We start from the raw sequence: 22,394 nt of genomic DNA, 5'->3' as shown, positions 1-22,394 counted from the left end.
GATCTCAGGCCTTCGTGAGTGGGACAGGTCCTCTGTCCCTGGTACGGATTGTCCCTAGACCAAAGAGCTCTGCTGTGTAAGGCCCGAGCTCCAGAGGCTCAGTTCCCTCTGGGGCTGACAGGTCCTTCTCCCTGGAGGAGAGGAGACCTGTTCTGGTATCTGGTGTGAAGCTGTCACCCCAGACTTTTTGTCTTTACTCTTGGTAGGTCAGGCCATTATTCCAGACTCCAACTCTTCTTTTTCACCATGTGCCTTGCTTTGAGCTCTTGTTTTCACACTCTCATTCAGGGATACCCAGCACGGCTCTTCCGCTCAACCTCAACCCATGCTGAGGACTCCAGTTCATTACCTACCAGACATTGCACAGGGATTGCAGGACATACCACCTCCTTTTTCTGGCCAGTAACCTCCCTCCATTCTAATTATACCATATCCATGAGGATGTACCTTCTCCTGGTTATCAGCTCTGAGGACTGTGTATTTTTTATCAGTCAGATATTGTTCTGAGGACACCAGTTGCTCGGTCACCATGGTGACCCTGGCACCAGTGTCTGTCAGTGCTTCATCTTGAATCTCATTAAAATGAGGCTGTTGTCTGTATCTCTCCAGATTACCGGGCCAGAGAGCCAGGGCAGCTACATCCACCCCACCCTCTGAGATTAAAGTTGCCTCAGGCTCACTGACATGGCCAGGCCTACTTGGAGTTGCATCTGTAGACTTACCGTTATTTACTGCTGGGGCACTAGAAGCTTTCTTTTTTTGGGACATGTAAGATCTCCAGTTTGGTGCCCACTGGTTTTGTAGTTATGGCACCAAGCCTTTCTGGGATCCCAGTTTTTGCCCTTGTACCCACCCTTGGGTTGGAAAGAGTTTTGGGGCCTACCCTTCTGTGCAGGTTTATGGGGTCCTTTAGAAAACCCTTTGTTTTTGTCTTTGATATGGTTACCATCTTTCCATTGGGGTGCTTTCTGGCCTCCTTTTGGGGGATTTTAGGGTCGTAGTGCTCTACTCTGTCCTTATGTATTATGTTGCTGCTAAAATTCATGAGCGCTAAACCCAATTCTGCTCTTTCACTTTCGTTGGTCTACAGGGTCAATAGTTTAATTAGTAGGGTGAGCCTGCTCATACCCTGCCAACAGACCATTGAGCTTTCAAGAGGTAGCGTTTGAGCCTGTTTTAATCTTGTACCCTTTTGAGTGTGCTCTTAGCTGCTTATGAGAAAGCTGGAGGTAAGGTAGACTTCCTTCTCCATAGCCTCTGTGGTACTCATTCTAAAGTTGGGACCTTTTTGAGCTAGAGACAAAACCCTGAGAGTTTTTATTGTTCTAACTAAACTAAGTTTCTAAGACTTTTACTGTTAAGCTAGAGGGACCTAACAAGGCGCTAACAGTACTTTTAAGAATTTGGAAATATACCCAATTCAAAAAATGCAATTTAAGTAAAGGCAATTTTGGGATTTACACGTGTAGTCACTTAATGACCAAATGATATCAGCAAATGAAAAGTCTGGCATCAGCAAATGAAAAGTCCCAGACCCCACTGCTGTTCCACCAGTGTATGAAGCTGGCTCTCTGTATGGTGCCCAAAAAAGTACACCGTGCAGAGTCCAGTGGATCCCCAATTGGTTTGCAGAGGCAAAAGTAGATAGAACTAATGCTCTATTTATGATAGTGTGGGCGAGCAGTTAGGCTCATCAGAGGGTAGTGCTAAGCAGTTGTTGTACTCAAAAGAGGCCTTAATGAGACACACACAAAGAATAAATCAGAGACCAATTTAGAAAAATAATTATTTTTATAAATGTTTCAAACTCAAGAACTTCGTAGCCAGGTAAGTAGACTTTTAAGCCTAAATACTTTGCAGTTTCAGAAATAGATACTTAGTGCAATTTTCAGAGTTCTCTCAGAGTTATCCTATGGATATAAACCATGCCCAGCAAACACAGGTTTAACAACAACTTATGAGGTCAAGCTCAGGGAGCAAAAGTAAGCACTAGGCACTGATCACAACCACACCAACAGGTCACACCTGGTAGAATTAAGGTGCCAGGTGCCCAATGGTTCTCCATGGGAGTTTAACCTTGTGACAAACAGGATGCAGGCTCTGGCTAGGAAGCCAGTCAAGGTCAAGAAGCAGGTAGGTAGCAGACTTGGGGTGCTCAGGATGTTGGTGAATTTTTGGTCCTTTTCTCCAGGAACCAGAGGTAACAGATGCAGGGTTGTTCTTAAGCATTGGGTTTTCTCGTCCGGGAGCACTTGCGTTCAGGTGTGCTTTTTGTTGAGGCTGCAGTCATCGTCTGGGGGGGTGGACTTGAACTCTTAGGAGCCGGGGGACATCATTGGCACCAGTGACCCACCTCAGATGGGGTCAGGGGCGACTTGTGCAGTGGTTGCTGGAGGTGTTGGGTTTTCTCTCACCACAACGTTATGGGAGCGGGGACTTGCGTGCTGAGTCTTCAGGTGTCTCAGGTGAGTACAAAATGGGTGAGACCAAACTGGACTTGGTCTCTGGGCAGCTGGATAACCGCGTTGGCACCATTGTTTGGCTTCACCTTGGGTCATGGACATCTGGTGCATTGGCCACTTCATGTGTCTAGTCTTTGGAGTTCCAGTAGCTGCAGAGTCCTTTTCTTGAAGCTTTTGTTGCATAGCCGGTCCGCTGCTCACAGGAGACTTGAGCATTTGTGTAAGGTTGGACGAGGTGGCTTCTTGGGCAGAGTCCTTTGAGGTCAGCAAGCTGTCTGGCGTAGTCAGCTGATTCTTTTCCTCTTCTGTGGGTGCAACTCTTCTTTGTCCTGTTCTTCATAGGTCATCAGGATCTGAGCTCTAGGGTTTAGGGGTGCCACCTAATTACTCCAGTATTGGAACTTCCATAGATTCACATGCTTGAAACCTTCCCTGTCGTCGGGATGGGAGTCCCTGGTATCTTAAAAAGAAGTGTCTTAATAGACACATAAATTGTAGGCCTTAGGCCTTTAGTTTATAGTCAGTCATTGTAGGAAAGTAGTCTCTTTTTAGCTTGGTTAACCCCACTTTTTGCCCGTTTGTCAGTGTGTTGGACTGTGTTCACTGGGATCCTGCTAACCAGGACCCCAGTGATTATGCTTTCTCCTTAAATTTGGTTGCTACTATCCTTTTCTTCCCACAGTTGACATACTGGTCCCCCCCCTTGTAAGTCCCTAGTATATGGTACCTAGGTACCCATGGCATTGGGGTTCCAGGGGATCCCTATGGGCTGCAGCAGTTATTCCGCTGCCCATAGGGAGCCTATGCAAAGAGTTCTTCAGGCCTGCCATTGCAGCCTGCGTGAAACGGGTGCATGCACCCGTTTTCACTTCATGTCACTACACCAGTTCACTATATGTCACCCCTATGGTGGGCCCTCTCAGCCCAGAGAGCAGGGTGGAGTTAACTGTGTGAGGGCACCCCTGCACTAGCAGAGGTGCCCCCACAAACTCTAGAACAATTTTCCTGCACTTTGTTAGTGCAGGATGCCATTTTACGTGTGTACTGGACATAGGTCACAACCTATGTCCAGCTACATAATGCTAACTCCGAACCTGGGCATGTTTGGTATGAAACATGTTGGAATCATATCCCAATATTGTTTCAAGTATTGGAAGTATGATTCCATGCACTCTGGGGGCTCCTTAGAGGACCCCCAGCATTGCTACCACAAGTCTTGACAGGGTTTTCTGGGCAGCCCAGCTACTGCCACCCATCAGACTGGTTTCTGCCCTCCTGCTGTTTAATCTGAACAAGCCCAGAAAGGCAGAACAAAAGATTTTCCGTTTGGGAAATAGGTGTGACTGGCTTGGGAGGGGTAGCCTCCCCAAGCCACTGATTTTGCTTTGGACGGCTCATTTGGTGCCCTCCGTGCATAAACCAGTCCACACCGGTTCAGAGACCCCCGGTCCCTGCTCTTGCGCCAAACTTGACAATGGAAAGGGAAGTTACCACTCCCCTGTCCATCACCACCCCAGGAGTGGTGCACAGACCTCGTCCAGAGGGTCCCTGAGTTCTGCCATCTTGTTTCTAAGGTTGGCGGGGAACCCTGGGAGCATCTGAGTGGCCAGTGCCAGGCAGGTGACGTCAGAGCCCCCTCCTGATAGGTGTTTACCTATCTAGGTGGCCAATCCCCTTTTTAGGGCTATTTAGGGTCTCTCTCTTGGATGGGGTCCTTGGATTCGGCTTGTAAGATTCCAGCAGGACTCTTCTGCAACAGTCAATTCAACTTCGGGCCTCCAGAACTGCGACTGGAGCTTCCAGGACCCAAAATGCTGCTTCCAGGAAGAAAGGACTCTTCAGCAACATTGTTTCCAGAGCTCCTGCTAGCTTCGCAACAATTTCATCACGGTGCATCCTCGAAGACTGCAACTCTTCAGCCTGCACAAAAAGAAGAGGGAATCTCCCTTGAAGTGAAGGGGTCACTCCCCTGGAACCGCAGTCACCTACGACAAGCGACAACCGGCTGCATGTATCCCCTCTCCTGCTGAGCTGCATGGATCCTGCATCACAGGTGGTGGTCTGGAGTACTCCTCTTGGTCCTCTCTGCCAGCTGTCTAACTTTGGTTGAGGTAAGCCTGTGCCTCCCCCAGCAAGCCAGTACCACGTGCACCACATCTCTTGCAGCTGCCAAGGCTTGATTGCATCTCTGCCAAGGGATCTTCAGGTGACGTGTAGCTCCGGCCCCCAGCACTCCATCCTGTAAAGCACAGCCTCCTGCGTGGTACTCCTGCAGTGTGAGATCCATTTTTGTAGTGCTGTGTGGGCTCCTGCAAATTGTGTCCCCGTCCTGTGGGAGTCCTGTGGGTGCTACCTCTGCTCCTGTGGACTCTCTGCGCCGCTGAGAGTCCCCTGTGACTCCCCATCCTGGTTTGAGTCCTCTTGGGCCTTGCTGGTCCCCGGCAGCACCCCTTTACCACTAACTGCGAGTTTCTTTGCCAAGGCTTGTTGGTGGAAATCCTGCACCAACACCCGTGTGCAGTCTTCCTTCAGGAGTGGGACATCTTCTACATCCATCAGGAACTCTTCTCCGGCTTCAGGGCTGGCCTGTTCTTCATTACAGTCTACCAACTCCTGCATCCACAGCTGGGTGCATCCACAGCTGGGTGGGTAGTACCTCCTACTCTTCCTGGACTCAACTGTGACTCTTGGACTTGGCACCCTCTCTCCCACAGGTCTTCTTTCTTCAGGAATCCACTGCTAGTTTTCTTGCAATCTTCTCTATGCGTCTTCTTTTTCTTCTTTTCCTCCTTTTGGGTGGTTTGGGGAAAATCCAGTGCTTTACTCCTGCATTTCTGGTCGCTGGGGTTTACTGAGTTACTTACCTTTGTGGTTCTCTAGTGCTCCCAGCTACCCTATACACTTTTTACTTACCTTGGTGGAGGTACCTTGTTCGCATTCCATTTTTTTAGTATTTGGTTTGTGCTCCCCCTAGGGTCACTATTGGTTATTACTGTTCGCAGTGTTTTCTATACCTGTTCATGATTGCTAGTGTATATTTAGTGTCTAGTATTTTGTGAAGATTTGTGCCAAAAATAAAGTACCTTTATTTTTGTACAACTGAGTGTTTTCTTTCATGTGTGTAAGTGCTGTGTGACTATAGTGTTATTGCATGAGCTTTGCATGTCTCCTAGATAGGCCTTGGGTGCTAATCCACAGCTACCTCCAGAGAGCCTGGCTTCTAGACACTGCCTACACTTCACTAAGAGGGGATACCTGGACCTGGTATAAGGTGTACACACCACACACCAGCATCCTACAGACATATGTTTTTTTTTTTTATTAAAGGGCCCAACTTTAGAGTCAACCAATTAGATCGCGCCACCCTTTAGAACTCTCCTGAGAGAAGGAAGCTGCTTTCCCTCAGATTTTCTATCGCACGTTGTGCTAAGCAGTCTCCTCTGAGCTCTGCTCAGTTTTCTTCCAGTCACAGCTGCTTCAAAAGAATTGTTTTCTCATTGTTCTCTCGTCTGCTTCATAGATAGCCATTGTCTTCAGCTTGGTGCTTCAACCCGACACCCATTATGTCAGAGACCAAAAAAGGGCTTTTTAGACCTTGTGGCACTTGCATGAAGAAGAGGCTGCATGATCCTCACAAACAATGTATATAGTGTCTGTACCCTGACCACAAAACAAGAAACTGTAAGGTATGTTGCACGTTTTCTACGAACACTTTAAAAGATCGTGAGGCACGACAGCTTCTTTAGCTGCATAGTCTTAAATCGGAGACAACTGTCTCTAATGAAGATAGTCAAACCTCCTCCTCTTTGTCCTCTAAAACCACGTTAGTGAGCTAGAGATGTTCCTGTAATTCCTACCTCTGAAGAACCCCAAAAAAGGCATCCAAAAAGTCATCTGAGGTCTCTACAAAATACCCCCCGCACCCCAAATCACCTTGTAGACATGCCATATTGCCACAAAAGGACAGTCAGATTTCCCATCAAAATCCAGACAGAAATCTGTTTCAGAGCCTCCAGTGCCATGACCTTAGGTGTAACATTTCTTCAGAAACTCAGCTTCTGCACCTCCGAAGGTCAGATCATCAGTGGTATCTCCGTTGATGAGAACATCAATGCTGTCTACAGTCTCTTCTATTACATCCCCCGTCACCACAACAACAGTGTCCACAGTAGTGTTCTTCGCGTCAACAACATCAGTCGTCCCAGTTGCTATCAGTGATAGACATTGCATCATCATTGATGCAGTCGCCAGCGACAAACCCCGTTGACGGTTCTCCTGTCGGCGCCTCCACTGTTGAAGACTGGTCACAAGTGCCTATAGTTGATTTAACAGCGACAGACTCCACCAAGTCGATGACTATTAAAACACTTATGACGAGGCAAAGACCAACCACTCTGCCTCTTTTCTGTACTACGATGTTGTTGATAACCCGAATAAGGCAAAAGTCTTTCAAACAGACACAAATAACACCACCTATAACATCTCTAAGCAAGGTATCAACACTCCTGCCATCCAACGTTCTGGATGATGATGACTGATGAAGATGGCCTTTACGGAGCGGCATGGAGGCCATCTAAACCTTCACCTCAAATGTCAAGACTATTCGGATGAAGAGGAATATTATGTTAAACATTATTTCTCGCAAGACTGTCAACAACCTCAACAGTACCAACAAGACATGGTATATCTTCTGTCAGCTCCTTATTTTGGATCTGCAATCTATGCTAGCAGAACATAGGACATGTTTCCCGCCCTACTCCTGCTCAGCAAACTCCACCCTCCACGGATACTATTCCCCCCCTCTAACTCTTCCACCTCAGTCACAGTGTTGGCCTACAACTCTGCTTTTGCACCGCTCTCCACTGGTGCTGCCACTACATAACCCAATATCTTCTGAAGAAGAGAGAGAGAGCAAGGTGAAATTCTAACTTATTCAAATGAATGAGCCTATTATGTCCTGCCTATGCCAGCATCTCTGTTTGAGTCACCTTCCGAAGCTGTAGGAGGTTTCCACAACCTCTTAGAAAGAGCTGCCACACGTTTCGACCTGCCTATGCCTGCAACACAGCTGGACTGTTTCCTTTGTCTTCAAAGAGCCTCGGAAAACAGTCAGGGCCATAGCTGTTATTGATTGTGTGGAGCCAGGCCTTATAAGTTATGCACAATCCAGCCACAGTACCTATAGCTCCAAAGGATGCTCCTGCCTGTCTCACAGGTCACCCTAAACCTGATTCTGGCATCTCGAAGGCAGCACACCACCAGTCACGAAACCCCTCCACACCTTTGACAACACCATCTGATAAAGAATACTGATGTCCTGATAAGAGGGAAACGATTTTCGTAATGTCCGTCCTTACTGTAAGGGCTGCAAATTCCCTAGTGTTCCACAGCCGATATGACAGACAACTATGATCTGATATGTCCCAGTATTAGGGTGAGCTTCCTGAATGTGTCAGAGGGGATGCAAAGAAGGTGTTGAATGAATGCCAACATTCTTCCTCGGAGATTATAGAATGTGCCTTAGACATTGCCTCTACCGGATTAAGACAACTGGCTAGTGCGGCAGTTCTACGCCATCAAGAATGGCTTAAGGCTACCAATTTCAGACTGGAAGTTCAGACAAAAATACTGGACTTGCCATATGACGGAGAGGAATTGTTTGGGAAGTAGGTTGATGAAGCTCCTCAAACTATCAAGTTGGACTCGGACAGGTAGCTAGGCATATTGCAGTACAGAAAAGAGCCTTTTGGTGGCGCTAGAGGAAGAGGTCAACCCTTCTCTCGTGGAGGATATCACAAGTATCTCTATCCAGCCTCTAGGACTCAACAGATCCGGTCTCAGTAGCATCAGAGACAACAACCATCTGCTGCGTACAAGCAACCTCCTCCCAGAGGACAGTCCAGAAGTGAGGGCAAAGGCATCTCCCGCAGGCAAAGACTTCAACCAAGAGCTGGCTACCACTCTTTCTCTCCCATTCAAGGTACCAGGAAGAATTACTGAACACCTGCATCAGTGAAGACAGATAACCACAGACCAGTGGGTCCTCGACATAGTTTAGTTCTGACACCTTTTAGAATTTGTACGAAGACCCCCTTAACACCACCTCAACTGGAAGTACAAAAAACACCTCTGCTTGCTGAAATTAGAAGTAGAAACCATGTTGCAAAAAGGAGTGATGGAAAGAGTTCCCTGCACCAAGAAGGGAAAAGCTTTCTATTTGTTTCTTCTTAATCCATAATAAGTCACCACACTGGAGACCAATTCTCGACTTCAGAGAACACGTCAAATATCTCAAGAAACAATTGTTTCACCTGGTCACACTCCAAGACATTGCAGATCCTCAACAGTGGAGATTATATGTCCTCCCTAGACCTCCAAGACTCCTGTTTTCACATATCCATCCATCCGAGGCAGAGAAAATTCCTAAGGTTTACGGTATCTGTCAAACATTTTCAGTTCTCAAGTTTACCCTTTGGTCTGAAGTCTGCTCCCTACATCTTCACCAAATGCCTAGCACCAGTCACAGCTTTTCTCAAACAACAGAGGCATCAAGTTTTTCCCTATCTTGACAACTGGTTGGTGAAAGCTCCCACCAAACAGTCCTCAGAGGTGTCCACCACAGCTACTTTATGCTTCTTAGATGACCTAGGGCTCACTCAACCCGGATAAATCGGTGTACCAACCATCACAGAGAATAACCTTCCTGGGAGACATACTGGATACAATCCTCAATATGACCTACCTCACACTCGAGAGACCGTGAAAATTAGCAACCCCAGCAAGACGGACGCAAAAAAAAAAAAGTCACTTTCAGTATGCCTTTACAGATCTTTTTTCCGTATGAGGTCCTCTTGTATCCATCTCGTACCACACTCTCATCTACATATGTGTCCTCTTCAGGAAGCACTGGCTATCCAGTGGAAGCAGGCAACAGGGTCGTTCGAGGATAACATTCAAGTAACTCCGCTCATAGTCAAATTGCTCAACAGTGCCCTGCAAACCTCTCAGCGGGCCTCCTGTTTTTACCTCATACCTACCTGCTAGTCATTGTAAGGGATGCATCCCTGGACTGAAGGGGAGCTTACCTCCTGGTCAGCGGCACGTGGCCTCCTTCACATCAGTGTTCTCAAGTTAAGGACAGTATACCTGGCACTACAAGCCTTCCTTCCCAGGATTCAGCAATCTTCAGTGCTTGTCAGAGCAGCCAACACAATAACAATGCACTAAATAAACAATCAGGGAGGCAATCTATCTCGCCTACTGTTTCAGGAGACTCAGTTAATCTGGAACTGGTGTACACAGTATACCTGACGGCAGAACATGTGCCAGGATTCTAGAATGCCATAGACACCCTAAGAAGGCTGAGAACAAATTGTTACGAGTGAGAATTGGACCAGCAAACTCTGGACAACTCCTCTTTCTCCAGTGGGGCAAACTGAGTCTGGATCTCTTTGCAATCCCCACCGCCCTCCAGAACGCCAAATGCCAGTTCTTAGCAAGTTGGCATCCCCAATCCGGGGTCTTGGAGGGTGCATTTTGGATTGCATGGTCCGTCATATTTGCTTTTGCTCCAATTCCTCTCCTCATAAGAGTGCTCACCAAGATGAAAGCAAAGCCCTGTCAGATCATACTGATAGCCCCTGTGTGGTCGCATCAGCACTGGTCCACAGAGCTTCTCCTACCGTCAGTACGTTCTCCCATTAGACTCAAGCTTGATCCCATTGTTACAGTGAGCCAGGGACAAGTTCGGCATTGGGATCCCGTCTCTCCATTTATCAACCTGGCTCCTGAGTTCCAAGAATTTTGTCATCTGAACATTTCTAAGGATTACAGGGACATGCATGCCAAGGCACGGGCAGACAAAACAAATCAAACCTACCTCTTAAAATGGAAGAGATTCTGTCTAGGGTGTAGAACTGCTAAAGTGCATCCATTTCCAAGTCTCTAGAAGAGATTTTGCCTTACCTCTTACATCTGTCACAATCTTGGCGTAGGCTTCCATTAAAGGTGCATCTTGCTGCCATTTCTCATTTTGTAGTCAGTCAGGCTCATTAAGCAGTTGCTCAGGAATCCCCCCAGCCCCCCCCCCCTATCTTAATGAGCCTGTAATTGTCAAATCATTCTTTCCAAACGCTCAACCATCAGCCGAGCAAGCCCTTCGCTCACTGGATCTCAAGAGGTGCATAAAGTTCTACTTGGACCGAACCAAGAATTTTCGAAAAACAAATCAGCTCTTTGTGGCCTACAGTGCACCAAGGAAAGGTCGTTGTGGGATGTTGGCTCTATATATACTATCTCAAAGTGAGAGATAGTGTGCACAGAGTCTAAGGGGTCCGCTTAGAGGTTGATAGTGGCAAAATTAGATAATACTAATGCTCTCTTTTGTGGTAGTGTGGTCGAGCAGTAGGCTTATCAGAGGGTAGTGTTAAGGATTTGTTGTACACACACAGGCAATAAATGAAAACACACACTCAAAGACTTAACTCCAGGCCAATAGGTTTTTATTTAGAAAAATATTCTATTCTTAATTTATTTTAAAACCACAAGATTCAGAATTCAAGTAAAAACATAAATTGTAAGGTACTTCGCATAGGTAAATATGGAACTTTGAATTAAAACAGTAATGTACGCAGTTTTGGCAAAAATGGCAATTAGCTATTTCCAAAGTGGACACAGTGCAAAAATCAACAATTCCTGGGGGAGGTAAGTACAAGTTAGTTGATCATGTAAGTAAAGCACTCACAAGTTCAGTCTCCAGGGCATAGGCAGCCCACCGTTGGTGGTGCAAGTCAACCCCAAGCACCAGCAACACAGGGCCGGTCAGGTGCAGAGGTCAAAGTATTACCCACATAACATAGGCACCTATGGGAGTCTAGGGGTGCTCCGGTTCCAGCCCGCTAGCAGGTAAGTACGTGCGTCCTCAGGGAGCAGAACAGGGGGGTTTTGTAGAGCACTGGGAGGGTCACAAACAGGCACACAGAATACACCCTCAGCGGCACAGGGGTGGCTGGGTGCAGTGTGCAAAGTAGGTGCTGTGTTTTAGATAGAAATCAATGGAGGGACCTGGGGGTCACTCTGGCGATGCAGGCAGGGCACAGGGGGGTTTCTCAGGCCAGCCACTGACTGGGCAACGATGAGGGCCGCTTGCTGGTCACTCCTGCACTAGTAGTTGGTTTCTCTCTGGCCTGGGGGCTGCGGGTGCAGTGCTTCTTCCAGGAGTCGGGTTCTTTGTTACCTGGCAGTCGCGGTCAGGGGAAGCCTCTCTCTCTGCAGGCGTCGGTGTGGGGGTGCCGGGAGGTCGTCATAGGAGTCGCCTGGGGGTCCCTGCTGCAGTGTTGGTTTCTCTGGACACAAGCAGAGGGCGTCGGGTGCAGAGTGTTGGTGACTCACGCTTCTGGGGTGAGGCTGGAGGCCCTTTAAGGATGGTTTCTAATTGGATGTTCAGACAGAGCCGGCGTCCTCCGGAGTTTCTTGGTCCTTTTGGGTTGCAGCTCAGTCCTCTGAGTCAGCAGAGATCGTTGGTCCCGCTGGATTCGTCGCTGTTACAGGTTCTTTGAGTCTGGAGTCAGGCCGGTAGGGCTGGGGCCAAGTCAGTTGTTCTCTCTGTCGCCTCTGCGGAGTTTTCAGGTCAGCAGTCCTCCTTGTTTCAGGTCATCAGGAATCTGTTTTCCTGGGTTCAGGGTAACCCCAAAATACTCAATTATGGGGTGTGTTTAGGGCTGGAGGGCAATAGCCAATGGCTACTGTTCCTGAGGGTGGCTACACCCTCATTGTGCCTCCTCCCTGTGGGGAGGGGGGGAACATCCCTAGACCTATTGGGGGAAATCCTCCAACGCAAGATTGAGGATTTTCTAAGGCATGGCTAACCTCAGCTCCGGACACCTTAAGGGCTGTCGTGGCTGGAGGGTGGTGACTCATTGTTTTTCTCATTATCTCTTCCAGACTTGCCCCCAGAAGTGGGGGCTGTGTCTGGGGTGCGGGCATCTCCACTTGCTGGAGTGCCCTGGGGTGCTGTAACACTAGGGCTTCGGCGTCTGAGGCTCACCGCCAGGTGTTAAAGTTCCTGTAGGGAGAGGTGTGAAGCACCTCCTCCCAGTACAGGCTTTGTTCCTGGTCACAGAGTACACAAAGGCACTCACCCCTTGTGGCCAGAAACCCAGCTGGATGTGGCAGGCTGGCAGAAACTGGTCAGCCTAGCTCCAGTAGTTAGGCTGGTATACAGGGGGCATCTCTAAGATGCCCTCTGTGTGTATTTCTCAATAAATCCCACACTGGCATCAGTGTGGATTTATTGTGCTGAGAAGTTTGATACCAAACTTCCCAGTATTCAGTGTAGCTGTTATGGAACTGTGGAGTTTGTGTTTGACAAACTCCCAGACGATATACTCTTTATGGTTACCCTGCACTTACAATGTCTAAGAATTGGCTGAGACACTGTAGGGCCATAGTGCTCATGCAGCTATGCTCTCACCTGGGATTTGTGCACCCTGCCTTAGGGCTGTAAGGCCTGCTAAAGGGGTGGCTTACCTATGCCACAGGCAGTGGGGTGTAGGCATGGCACCCTGAGGGGAGTGCCATGTTGACTTAGTCTTTTTCTCCCCAACTGCACACACAAGCCGTGAGGCATTGTGCATGTGCTGAGTGAGGGGTCCCGAGGGTGGCATAATACATGCTGCAGCCCTGCAAGACCTTCCCTGGCTGAGGGCCCTTAGTACCAGGGGTACCATTTACAAGGGACTTATCTGTGTGCCAGTGCTGTGCCAATTGTGGAGGCAAAGGTACAGTTTTAGGGAAAGAACACTGATGCTGGGGCCTGGTTAGGAGGGCTCCAGCACACTTTCAATCATAACTAGCATCAACAAAAGGCAAAATGTGAGGGGGTAACCATGCCAACAGTGGCATTTTCCTTCAGTTGTCCTCTTAAAAAGCCAAGCAGCTCTAGATGGATTTCCAGCGCTATTATTATTTTCTGTCATCAAACGGCGGGTCGGCCTTTGAACTCCACATTACATGCGCATTCCACAAGAGCCGTGTACACTTTCATGGCATTGTTAGCAGCGCATCATTACCAGATATCTACCGTTGAGCAATATGTAAGAGTGCACACACCTTCAGTCAACACTACTGTTTGGATACGGAAGTCCTGGGAGATGCAGCAGGTGGGACAGGTGGTATTAAGACAGCTCTTTCAATAAAGTTGAGCCATTGATATCTTCCCACCATCTGCTTAATCTGTTCTGTGCACATTTTTCTCTATAGCTTTTGAATCTGCCTCTTATGGATTTTTAACCTCATTATATTTTGTACATCTAAAAACAAAATGTACTTGTTACTGCTTGCTATTCTGATTCAAACATGTGTATCTATGAACGTTCCAATACTTGACTAAGAAAATAAGTTACGTAACTGTAGTTCTCCAGTATTGGAATATTTCAGAGATTCACAGGCAACCCACCCGCCTCCCCAGAAAAGCTCACCCTTATTTTCCTCAGTGTTATACCATATATACCACTACTTCTTAGAAAATCTGAGGGAAAGCAGCTTTTCTCAGGAGGGTTCTAAAGGGTGTTGACCTGATTGGTTGTTCTAAAGCTTGGTCCTTCTTTAAAAAAAAAAAGACTGTGATACTAAACTAAAGGCCTACAATATGTCTTTTAAGACATTGCTTTTCTAGGATACCGGGGACTCCCTTTATGATGAAGGGGAAGAATTCAAGCATATGAATCTATGAAAGATTCCAGTACTGGAGAACTACAGTTACAGGTAAGTAACTTAATTTCAAACTCAGTTTAGAGATGTTACATGGAGTGCCAGGTGGTAGACACTGGGCTCAGAAACTCATCTGTGGTGGCTGAACTGGCTAGGACCAGTGAGTCAGCACACTAGTAGCTGGTAGGTTTCATGGAGCACCTCTAAGGTGCCCTCTGTGTGCATTTATTAATACATCCATCACTAGATTTAGCGAGGGTTTATTATTCTGAGATGCTTGATACCAAACATACCAGGATACAGGTATGACCAGTGTCCAGCACATGCATTTAAGATGACTTCCCTGTTTACGTACTGTCTCAGAATCGTCAAACATAGCAGGGGCATATATGCTTGTGCATATATGCCCTCACATGTGGCCTGATGCACCCTGCTTTAGTGATGACTTACACCTGGCACATGCACTGATAGGGGACCTGGCACAGATGCCACACTCTACAGGAAGTATTCCCCAGGTGAGAGGGAACCACATACCCATTGGCTACCAACTGCATCCTGCCCTGGGGGCATTTTACAAACATAAAGGGCGCCTCCCTGGCATCAAGACCTCAACTTGACTGACCTGAAAGGGGGGAACCATAGGAGGACTGCTCTGAGGGACCAGCAAAAAGACGCTGCACTGCCAAGACTGCACCTGGTGGCTAGCAAAGAGAGGGACTGTACCTATTGTGTCCTGCTCAAGGAGAAGTTATCTCTAGGTCCCAGCAAAGCCTACAGCCGATAGTGGCCTCGTGTTTGCATCACCTGAACACACCATCTGCAGAAGCCTGCTGGGGCAGGTTAGTAGCCCAAATCCCTCCAGCTGCTATGACCGCCCTGTGCAGCTCCTGGGACAAAGACCCAATGGGCCAGGTTACGCCTAAGTTCACTAAACCTGGGAGTGCTGTCTGAGAGCTGTTGGGACCCTCAGGGGGACGAGCTATAGGCTCAGAAGCATTGGCCTGTGACAGCAACACTGGGCAACTGGTAGCTCAGTGGCGACTGGATTTCTGCCAACCTGGATAAGACTTTGTGGAGTATTAATCCTGAGACCAGGACTGCCTCACCCAACTTGGTGATCGAGAAGTACTTGCATCAAGACCTTCTGTAGAAAAGTACCCTCTTTTTGGCAAGGTTACCCCGACTTTTTGCCTACTGTTAGTATGTTTTGACTGTTTTCAATGGGATCCTGCTAACCAGGACCCCAGTGATTGTTCTCTCTTTCATCCAAATTTGGTTGCTTAGGACTTAGCACACCCCACAGTTGGCATACTGGTGCTCCCATATAAGCTTACTCTGCTGCCACCCCTCAGACAGGTTTCTGCCCTCCTGCTGCTTGACTAGCTGAGGAAGGCAGAACAAAGGATTTCCTGTGGGAGAGGGAGGTAACACTCTCTTCTTTGGAAATAGGTGTTACATGGCTTGAGAGGGGTAGCCTCCCAAGCCACTGGTATGCTTTGAAGGACACATTTGGTGCCCTCCTTCATTAAACCGGTTTGCAGCAGTCCAGGGACACCCCCCGACCCTGCTCTGGCACAAAACTGGGCAAAGGAAAGGGGAGTGACCACTCCCCTGTCCATCACCACCGTAGGGTGGTGCCCAGAGCTCCTCCACATGGCTCCTTGATTCTGCCATCTTGAATCCTAGGCGGGCTGTCTATTCAAAAGGTGGGAAATCTGTGGCTAGAGTCTCTATCAAGAGAACAAGTTACTTACAAACGATAACGCTCTTTCTGGTAGACTATCTAGCCGCTGATTCTTCACTGACCCTTCCATTCTTCTCTCTCTGGTTGAACTCTATCCATTAATAAGATCCCAAGTTAGGGAATCTACACACTGGTCTGTTTGCATTTACAACTCCACGTCCGGAGGCATGGACAGTCTCGAAAGCAACTGACATCAGCAACAGTGAGTGGCGCCTTTATAGATCCTGCATGTCATCAATTTCTAGAGCCCAATGGAGTCAGTGCTTAGCTGCCACCTTCCTGCATTCCGAGGTACTACATCAACATTTCTCAATCCAGGCTAATGTTCACGGAACATTCAGAAGGTGAGGAATCTGTGGCTAGTTAGTCTCTACCAGAAGGAGCCTTACCCTAGGTAAGTAACTTGTTTGTCTGTTCTTTTTGATCTCTTTAAGAAAAACTATTAACTGTTAAAATCGATGCTTTAGTGTCCTAAAATTGTTTCATTTTAATACAGTTGTTGTCTCATGTTGATTCTGAGTTTAGGTATATTCATTTTGTAGGGTTTGGGTCTGCTGATAAATTTGGTGGAGTACAGTGCACGCAACCGCCACTGCCTGGTCAATATGGAAACAACATGTTCCTACGACTCTTTCTGTGGGGAGGAACGCGTAAGGACAGTTGGACAGCTTGATGCTGTTCATGCTTTGGTGCAGGCAAGTGTAACATTTAGCTGGAACTGTTACGAGAATACAATAACAAGTACTCGGATAAAATTTGTTATATAATATTTGTTAATCTGATCCATTTTAATTAGAAATGTTTGATCTTCCCAGGGCACCTCTTAAAATGAAAAATCATGTAAATGTTTTTTCAACTGATACATTGAGTGCTTTTGAATCATTGAGTAAAAAATAATAAAAAAAGCATAACGCTTGATCAGGATGCAGTTTGTTTTATAGTTTTAAAACTTTGCTTTTGTTGATACAGTTAAACATAGTGTACTTTAATGGTGAACAGATTTTTGTGAAAATGGCTCCAAGGTGCTGAGGGTGTTCTTGATATCTGTGAACATTGGAAATTATTTCCTTACCATTTTGGGAAGGTTCCTGAAACTGATATTTTTTGCAACATAATAAGGGCCCTTAACTTTACTTTGTCTATCAGTTTAACAGTGGAACGTGGAGCAATGATTGTTCCCAAGGTGCTGTTTAGCAACTTTTTAAAACTTTTTGCCGGATTCCAAATGTTAATAGATTTTTCATTTTTTAAATTGTATGATTCAGGAGATTTGTTTTTCTGTTTTTTTCCCTAAATCATTGGGCTATTGTAGAATGTTCATGAGTCATGTTTTCCCTTTGGAGTCCTTCAAAATAAGTGTACATTATGTAGTGGTAGATGAATGTTTCATATGAACTACCATCTATCGATGAGGCAAATAATGTTCGGCAGTGTCTAGGGACACTCAGTTAAAGGGAAACCGTGAATGGTATAGGCTGAAAGCAGCCTACTGGTAGACCTGGCATGTCTTTATATATCTTAAGGATTTAGCCACAAGAAGTTAAGTGCTCCTGCAAAATGGGTTCTTAACATGTAATCCGCATGGATTTTTTGCTTTTTGATCACCTGGTTTTGTACTTTTTACTGCTAGTGAGACTAGAAACTAGTGGCTCACCCACTGTAGACATACAGGTAAGGCTGCTGCAGCACAGCAAGGGTAAGAGGCAGTTGGATATTAACACATAAACATGCGCATGCGGGCTGCACGTGAGACTGTCAATGGCAAATTGGTGAATGTGCACAGGTAACCTGGTGCAGACAGAAAACTGTTGGGTTACATATTGACCTGAGTAGGACATATAGCAGCGGAAACTCATAGGCAACATCAGTGTGGTTTACTGTTTTGCCTGCTATGACACTTTATTAAACACATGGAGGAAATCTGCCTTTGAGTATAAGTTTGCTTCTGTTTGGGCCACACAGAGTGAGATATCACAATGGGGTGAATAGTGTGCGGTAAAATTAAATATGTATGTCCCAAACAGATAAATTATACACATGATAGGTCATCAAGAATTGCCATTTTCTGTGGCTCTGCTCAGTATTGGAGCCCAGGCCCTTTGATCCCCTGCTGGGCCAAGTTAATTAGATTGCTCTCCAGCAGCAGGAACAAATACATCCCCACACAAAGGGAGCATTTAACAGTGCTTCTCTCTGCTCCTGATGAGGAAGGGGTAGGGAAGAAAATCTCCATGCATTAATTAGCTTTCACACATTTCCAGAGTATAGACAGCACAGGCCCTAACACCTCATAAGGACCTATGCACCCACACAGGAGAGAAGCTCCAGAGGACAAGCAAACAGTTAAAGGCTGGCATAGGGGGGCCAGTAGAACCAGCTCCCAGGAAAGTATGTCCACCTAGAGGCCACTGGTTCTGAGAAAAGGGCTCCAGGTGGTTAAGGCTCACCTCCACAAGGAGCAGAATGAGCCCAGGATTGTAACAGTCAGGCCAACAAAGCCTGAGATATGCAGGAAAAAAGGATTTGACCTACCCCGATCCCTGTCTTCCTCCCTTCCAAACCCCCACTCCCTGGCAGTTGAGAACCATAGCACGTTGAAATCCACTGCCAAGAGTTAGTGAAGTGGACCCCATCTTCAGGCCACCTCCAAAGAGGGTACCAGGTGGAGTGCCATTGTGCCCCCTCTAGAAAAAAGTAGAGGGGCCCATCTCTGGGCCGAGACTCGAGGAAGAGGGGTGGAGGGGTTCCATCACGCTCCCTAGAGAAGGAAGAAATAGCCGTGGGACCCCCATCTCCAGTCCCCCTATAGGCCAGGAGGATGTGTAAGCACAGCACGCTATGCCCACCTGTGGTGGACCACCCTGCTCCCTGTGTTTGAAGAAACCGGTACAGGCACCACACAGTGCACACCATGTCCGCATGGAGCAGGCAGCAGAGAAGTACACTGCCAGCCTCCACGCCAACAGATTGTCTGGGTGAAACCAGGCACCCCCAATAAAAAAAAAAATGAAAAAGGGGAAAGCAAAATGGAAGCCAAGTGACGCAAGGCCACAGGTCAGCACAAAGGAATGCTCCTGAGCTGCTCAGTTAGGCACGCATGTAGGAAAGCACCCTTTTTGACATGGTTAACCCCCACTGTTTGACTGGTTTCTGATGTGGCTTGGACTGTTAGTGCAATGGGTCCCTGCTAACCAGATCCCCAGTGCCACATTTCTTTCCCCCCACCACCCTAGACTCATCTCTTTCCCCCCACCCTCCCACCCTAGACTCATCTCTTTCCCCCCACCCTCCCACCCTAGACTCATCTCTTTCCCCCCACCCTCCCACCCTAGACTCATCTCTTTCCCCCCACCCTCCCACCCTAGACTCATCTCTTTCCCCCCACCCTCCCACCCTAGACTCATCTCTTTCCCCCCACCCTAGACTCATCTCTTTCCCCCCACCCTAGACTCATCTCTTTCCCCCCACCCTAGACTCATCTCTTTCCCCCCACCCTAGACTCATCTCTTTCCCCCCACCCTAGACTCATCTCTTTCCCCCCACCCTAGACTCATCTCTTTCCCCCCACCCTAGACTCATCTCTTTCCCCCCACCCTAGACTCATCTCTTTCCCCCCACCCTAGACTCATCTTTCCCCCCACCCTAGACTCATCTCTTTCCCCCCACCCTAGACTCATCTCTTCCCCCCACCCTAGACTCATCTCTTTCCCCCCACCCCCCCCCACCCTAGACTCATCTCTTTGCCCCCACCCCCCCACCCTAGACTCATCTCTTTGCCCCCACCCCCCCACCCTAGACTCATCTCTTTGCCCCCACCCTAGACTCATCTCTTTGCCCCCACCCTAGACTCATCTCTTTGCCCCCACCCTAGACTCATCTCTTTGCCCCCACCCTAGACTCATCTCTTTGCCCCCACCCCCCCCACCCTAGACTCATCTCTTTGCCCCCACCCCCCCACCCTAGACTCATCTCTTTGCCCCCACCCCCCCACCCTAGACTCATCTCTTTGCCCCAACCCCCCCACCCTAGACTCATCTCTTTGCCCCCACCCTAGACTCATCTCTTTGCCCCCACCCTAGACTCATCTCTTTGCCCCCACCCCCCCACCCTAGACTCATCTCTTCCCCCCCACCCCCCCACCCTAGACTCATCTCTTCCCCCCACCCCCCACCCTAGACTCATCTCTTCCCCCCACCCCCCACCCTAGACTCATCTCTTTTCCCCCACCCCACCCCCCCACCCTAGACTCATCTTTCCCCCCACCCCCCCACCCTAGACTCATCTTTCCCCCCACCCCCCCACCCTAGACTCATCTCTTTCCCCCCACCCCCCCACCCTAGACTCATCTCTTTCCCCCCACCCCCCCACCCTAGACTCATCTCTTTCCCCCCACCCCCCCACCCTAGACTCATCTCTTTCCCCCCACCCCCCCACCCTAGACTCATCTCTTTCCCCCCACCCCCCCACCCTAGACTCATCTCTTTCCCCCCACCCCCCCACCCTAGACTCATCTCTTTCCCCCCACCCCCCCACCCTAGACTCATCTCTTTCCCCCCACCCTAGACTCATCTCTTTCCCCCCACCCTAGACTCATCTCTTTCCCCCCACCCCCCGACCCTAGACTCATCTCTTTCCCCCCACCCCCCACCCTAGACTCATCTCTTTCCCCCACCCCCCACCCTAGACTCATCTCTTTCCCCCCACCCTAGACTCATCTCTTTCCCCCCACCCTAGACTCATCTCTTTCCCCCCACCCCCCCACCCTAGACTCATCTCTTTCCCCCCACCCCCCCACCCTAGACTCATCTCTTTCCCCCCACCCCCCCACCCTAGACTCATCTCTTTCCCCCCACCCCCCCACCCTAGACTCATCTCTTTCCCCCCACCCCCCCCACCCGAGACTCATCTCTTTCCCCCCACCCCCCCCACCCGAGACTCATCTCTTTCCCCCCACCCCCCCCACCCTAGACTCAGCTCTTCCCCCCACCCCCCCCCACCCTAGACTCCTCTCTTTCCCCCCACCCCCCCACCCTAGACTCCTCTCTTTCCCCCCACCCCCCCACCCTAGACTCCTCTCTTTCCCCCCACCCCCCCACCCTAGACTCCTCTCTTTCCCCCCACCCCCCCACCCTAGACTCATCTCTTTCCCCCCACCCCCCCACCCTAGACTCATCTCTTTCCCCCCACCCCCCCACCCTAGACTCATCTCTTTCCCCCCACCCCCCCACCCTAGACTCATCTCTTTCCCCCACCCCCCACCCTAGACTCATATCTTTCCCCCCACCCTAGACTCATCTCTTTCCCCCCACCCCCCCCCACCCTAGACTCCTCTCTTTCCCCCCACCCCCCCACCCTAGACTCATCTCTTTCCCCCCACCCCCCCACCCTAGACTCATCTCTTTCCCCCCACCCCCCCACCCTAGACTCATCTCTTTCCCCCCCACCCCCCCACCCTAGACTCATCTCTTTCCCCCCACCCCCCCACCCTAGACTCATCTCTTTCCCCCCACCCCCCCACCCTAGACTCATCTCTTTCCCCCCACCCCCCACCCTAGACTCATCTCTTTTCCCCCCACCCTAGACTCATCTCTTTTCCCCCCACCCTAGACTCATCTCTTTCCCCCCACCCCCCCACCCTAGACTCATCTCTTTCCCCCACCCCCCCCACCCTAGACTCTTCTCTTTCCCCCCACCCCCCCACCCTAGACTCATCTCTTTTCCCCCCACCCTAGACTCATCTCTTTCCCCCCACCCCCCCACCCTAGACTCATCTCTTTCCCCCCACCCCCCCACCCTAGACTCATCTCTTCCCCCCCACCCTAGACTCATCTCTTCCCCCCCACCCCCCCACCCTAGACTCTTCTCTTCGCCCCCACCCTAGACTCTTCTCTTTGCCCCCACCCCCCCACCCTAGACTCTTCTCTTTGCCCCCACCCCCCCACCCTAGACTCTTCTCTTTGCCCCCACCCCCCCACCCTAGACTCTTCTCTTTGCCCCCCCCCCCCCACCCTAGACTCATCTCTTTCCCCCCACCCTAGACTCATCTCTTTCCCCCCACCCTAGACTCATCTCTTTCCCCCCACCCCCCCACCCTAGACTCATCTCTTTCCCCCCACCCCCCCACCCTAGACTCATCTCTTTCCCCCCACCCCCCCACCCTAGACTCATCTCTTTCCCCCCACCCTAGACTCATCTCTTTCCCCCCACCCCCCCACCCTACACCCCCCCTCCCTAGACTCTTCTCTTTCCCCCCACCCCCCCACCCTACACCCCCCCTCCCTAGACTCTTCTCTTTCCCCCCACCCCCCCCACCCTAGACTCATCTCTTTCCCCCCCACCCTAGACTCATCTCTTTCCCCCCACCCCCCCACCCTAGACTCATCTCTTTCCCCCCACCCCCCCACCCTAGACTCATCTCTTTCCCCCCACCCCCCCACCCTAGACTCATCTCTTTCCCCCCACCCCCCCACCCTAGACTC

At 49.4% G+C, this 22,394-nt stretch overlaps 1 protein-coding gene across 4 annotated transcripts in view; it reads left to right on the top strand.

Moving 5' to 3' along the window:
* WAPL (WAPL cohesin release factor) overlaps positions 1-22,394 on the top strand; it is a 769,297-nt gene that overhangs the window by 474,925 nt on the left and 271,978 nt on the right. For all 4 annotated transcript variants that reach the window (XM_069240591.1, XM_069240593.1, XM_069240590.1 and 1 more), the window contains exon 15: positions 16,458-16,610. In XM_069240591.1, coding sequence (XP_069096692.1) covers positions 16,458-16,610 — 153 coding nt within the window. The remainder of the gene's footprint in view (positions 1-16,457; positions 16,611-22,394) is intronic.

The sequence above is a fragment of the Pleurodeles waltl genome, chromosome 6 (genome assembly GCF_031143425.1).
Source record: "Pleurodeles waltl isolate 20211129_DDA chromosome 6, aPleWal1.hap1.20221129, whole genome shotgun sequence".
Lineage (NCBI taxonomy): Eukaryota > Metazoa > Chordata > Amphibia > Caudata > Salamandridae > Pleurodeles > Pleurodeles waltl.
The sequence above is the reverse complement of the archived record's forward strand: the minus strand, read 5'-3'. Positions and strand labels throughout refer to the sequence as shown.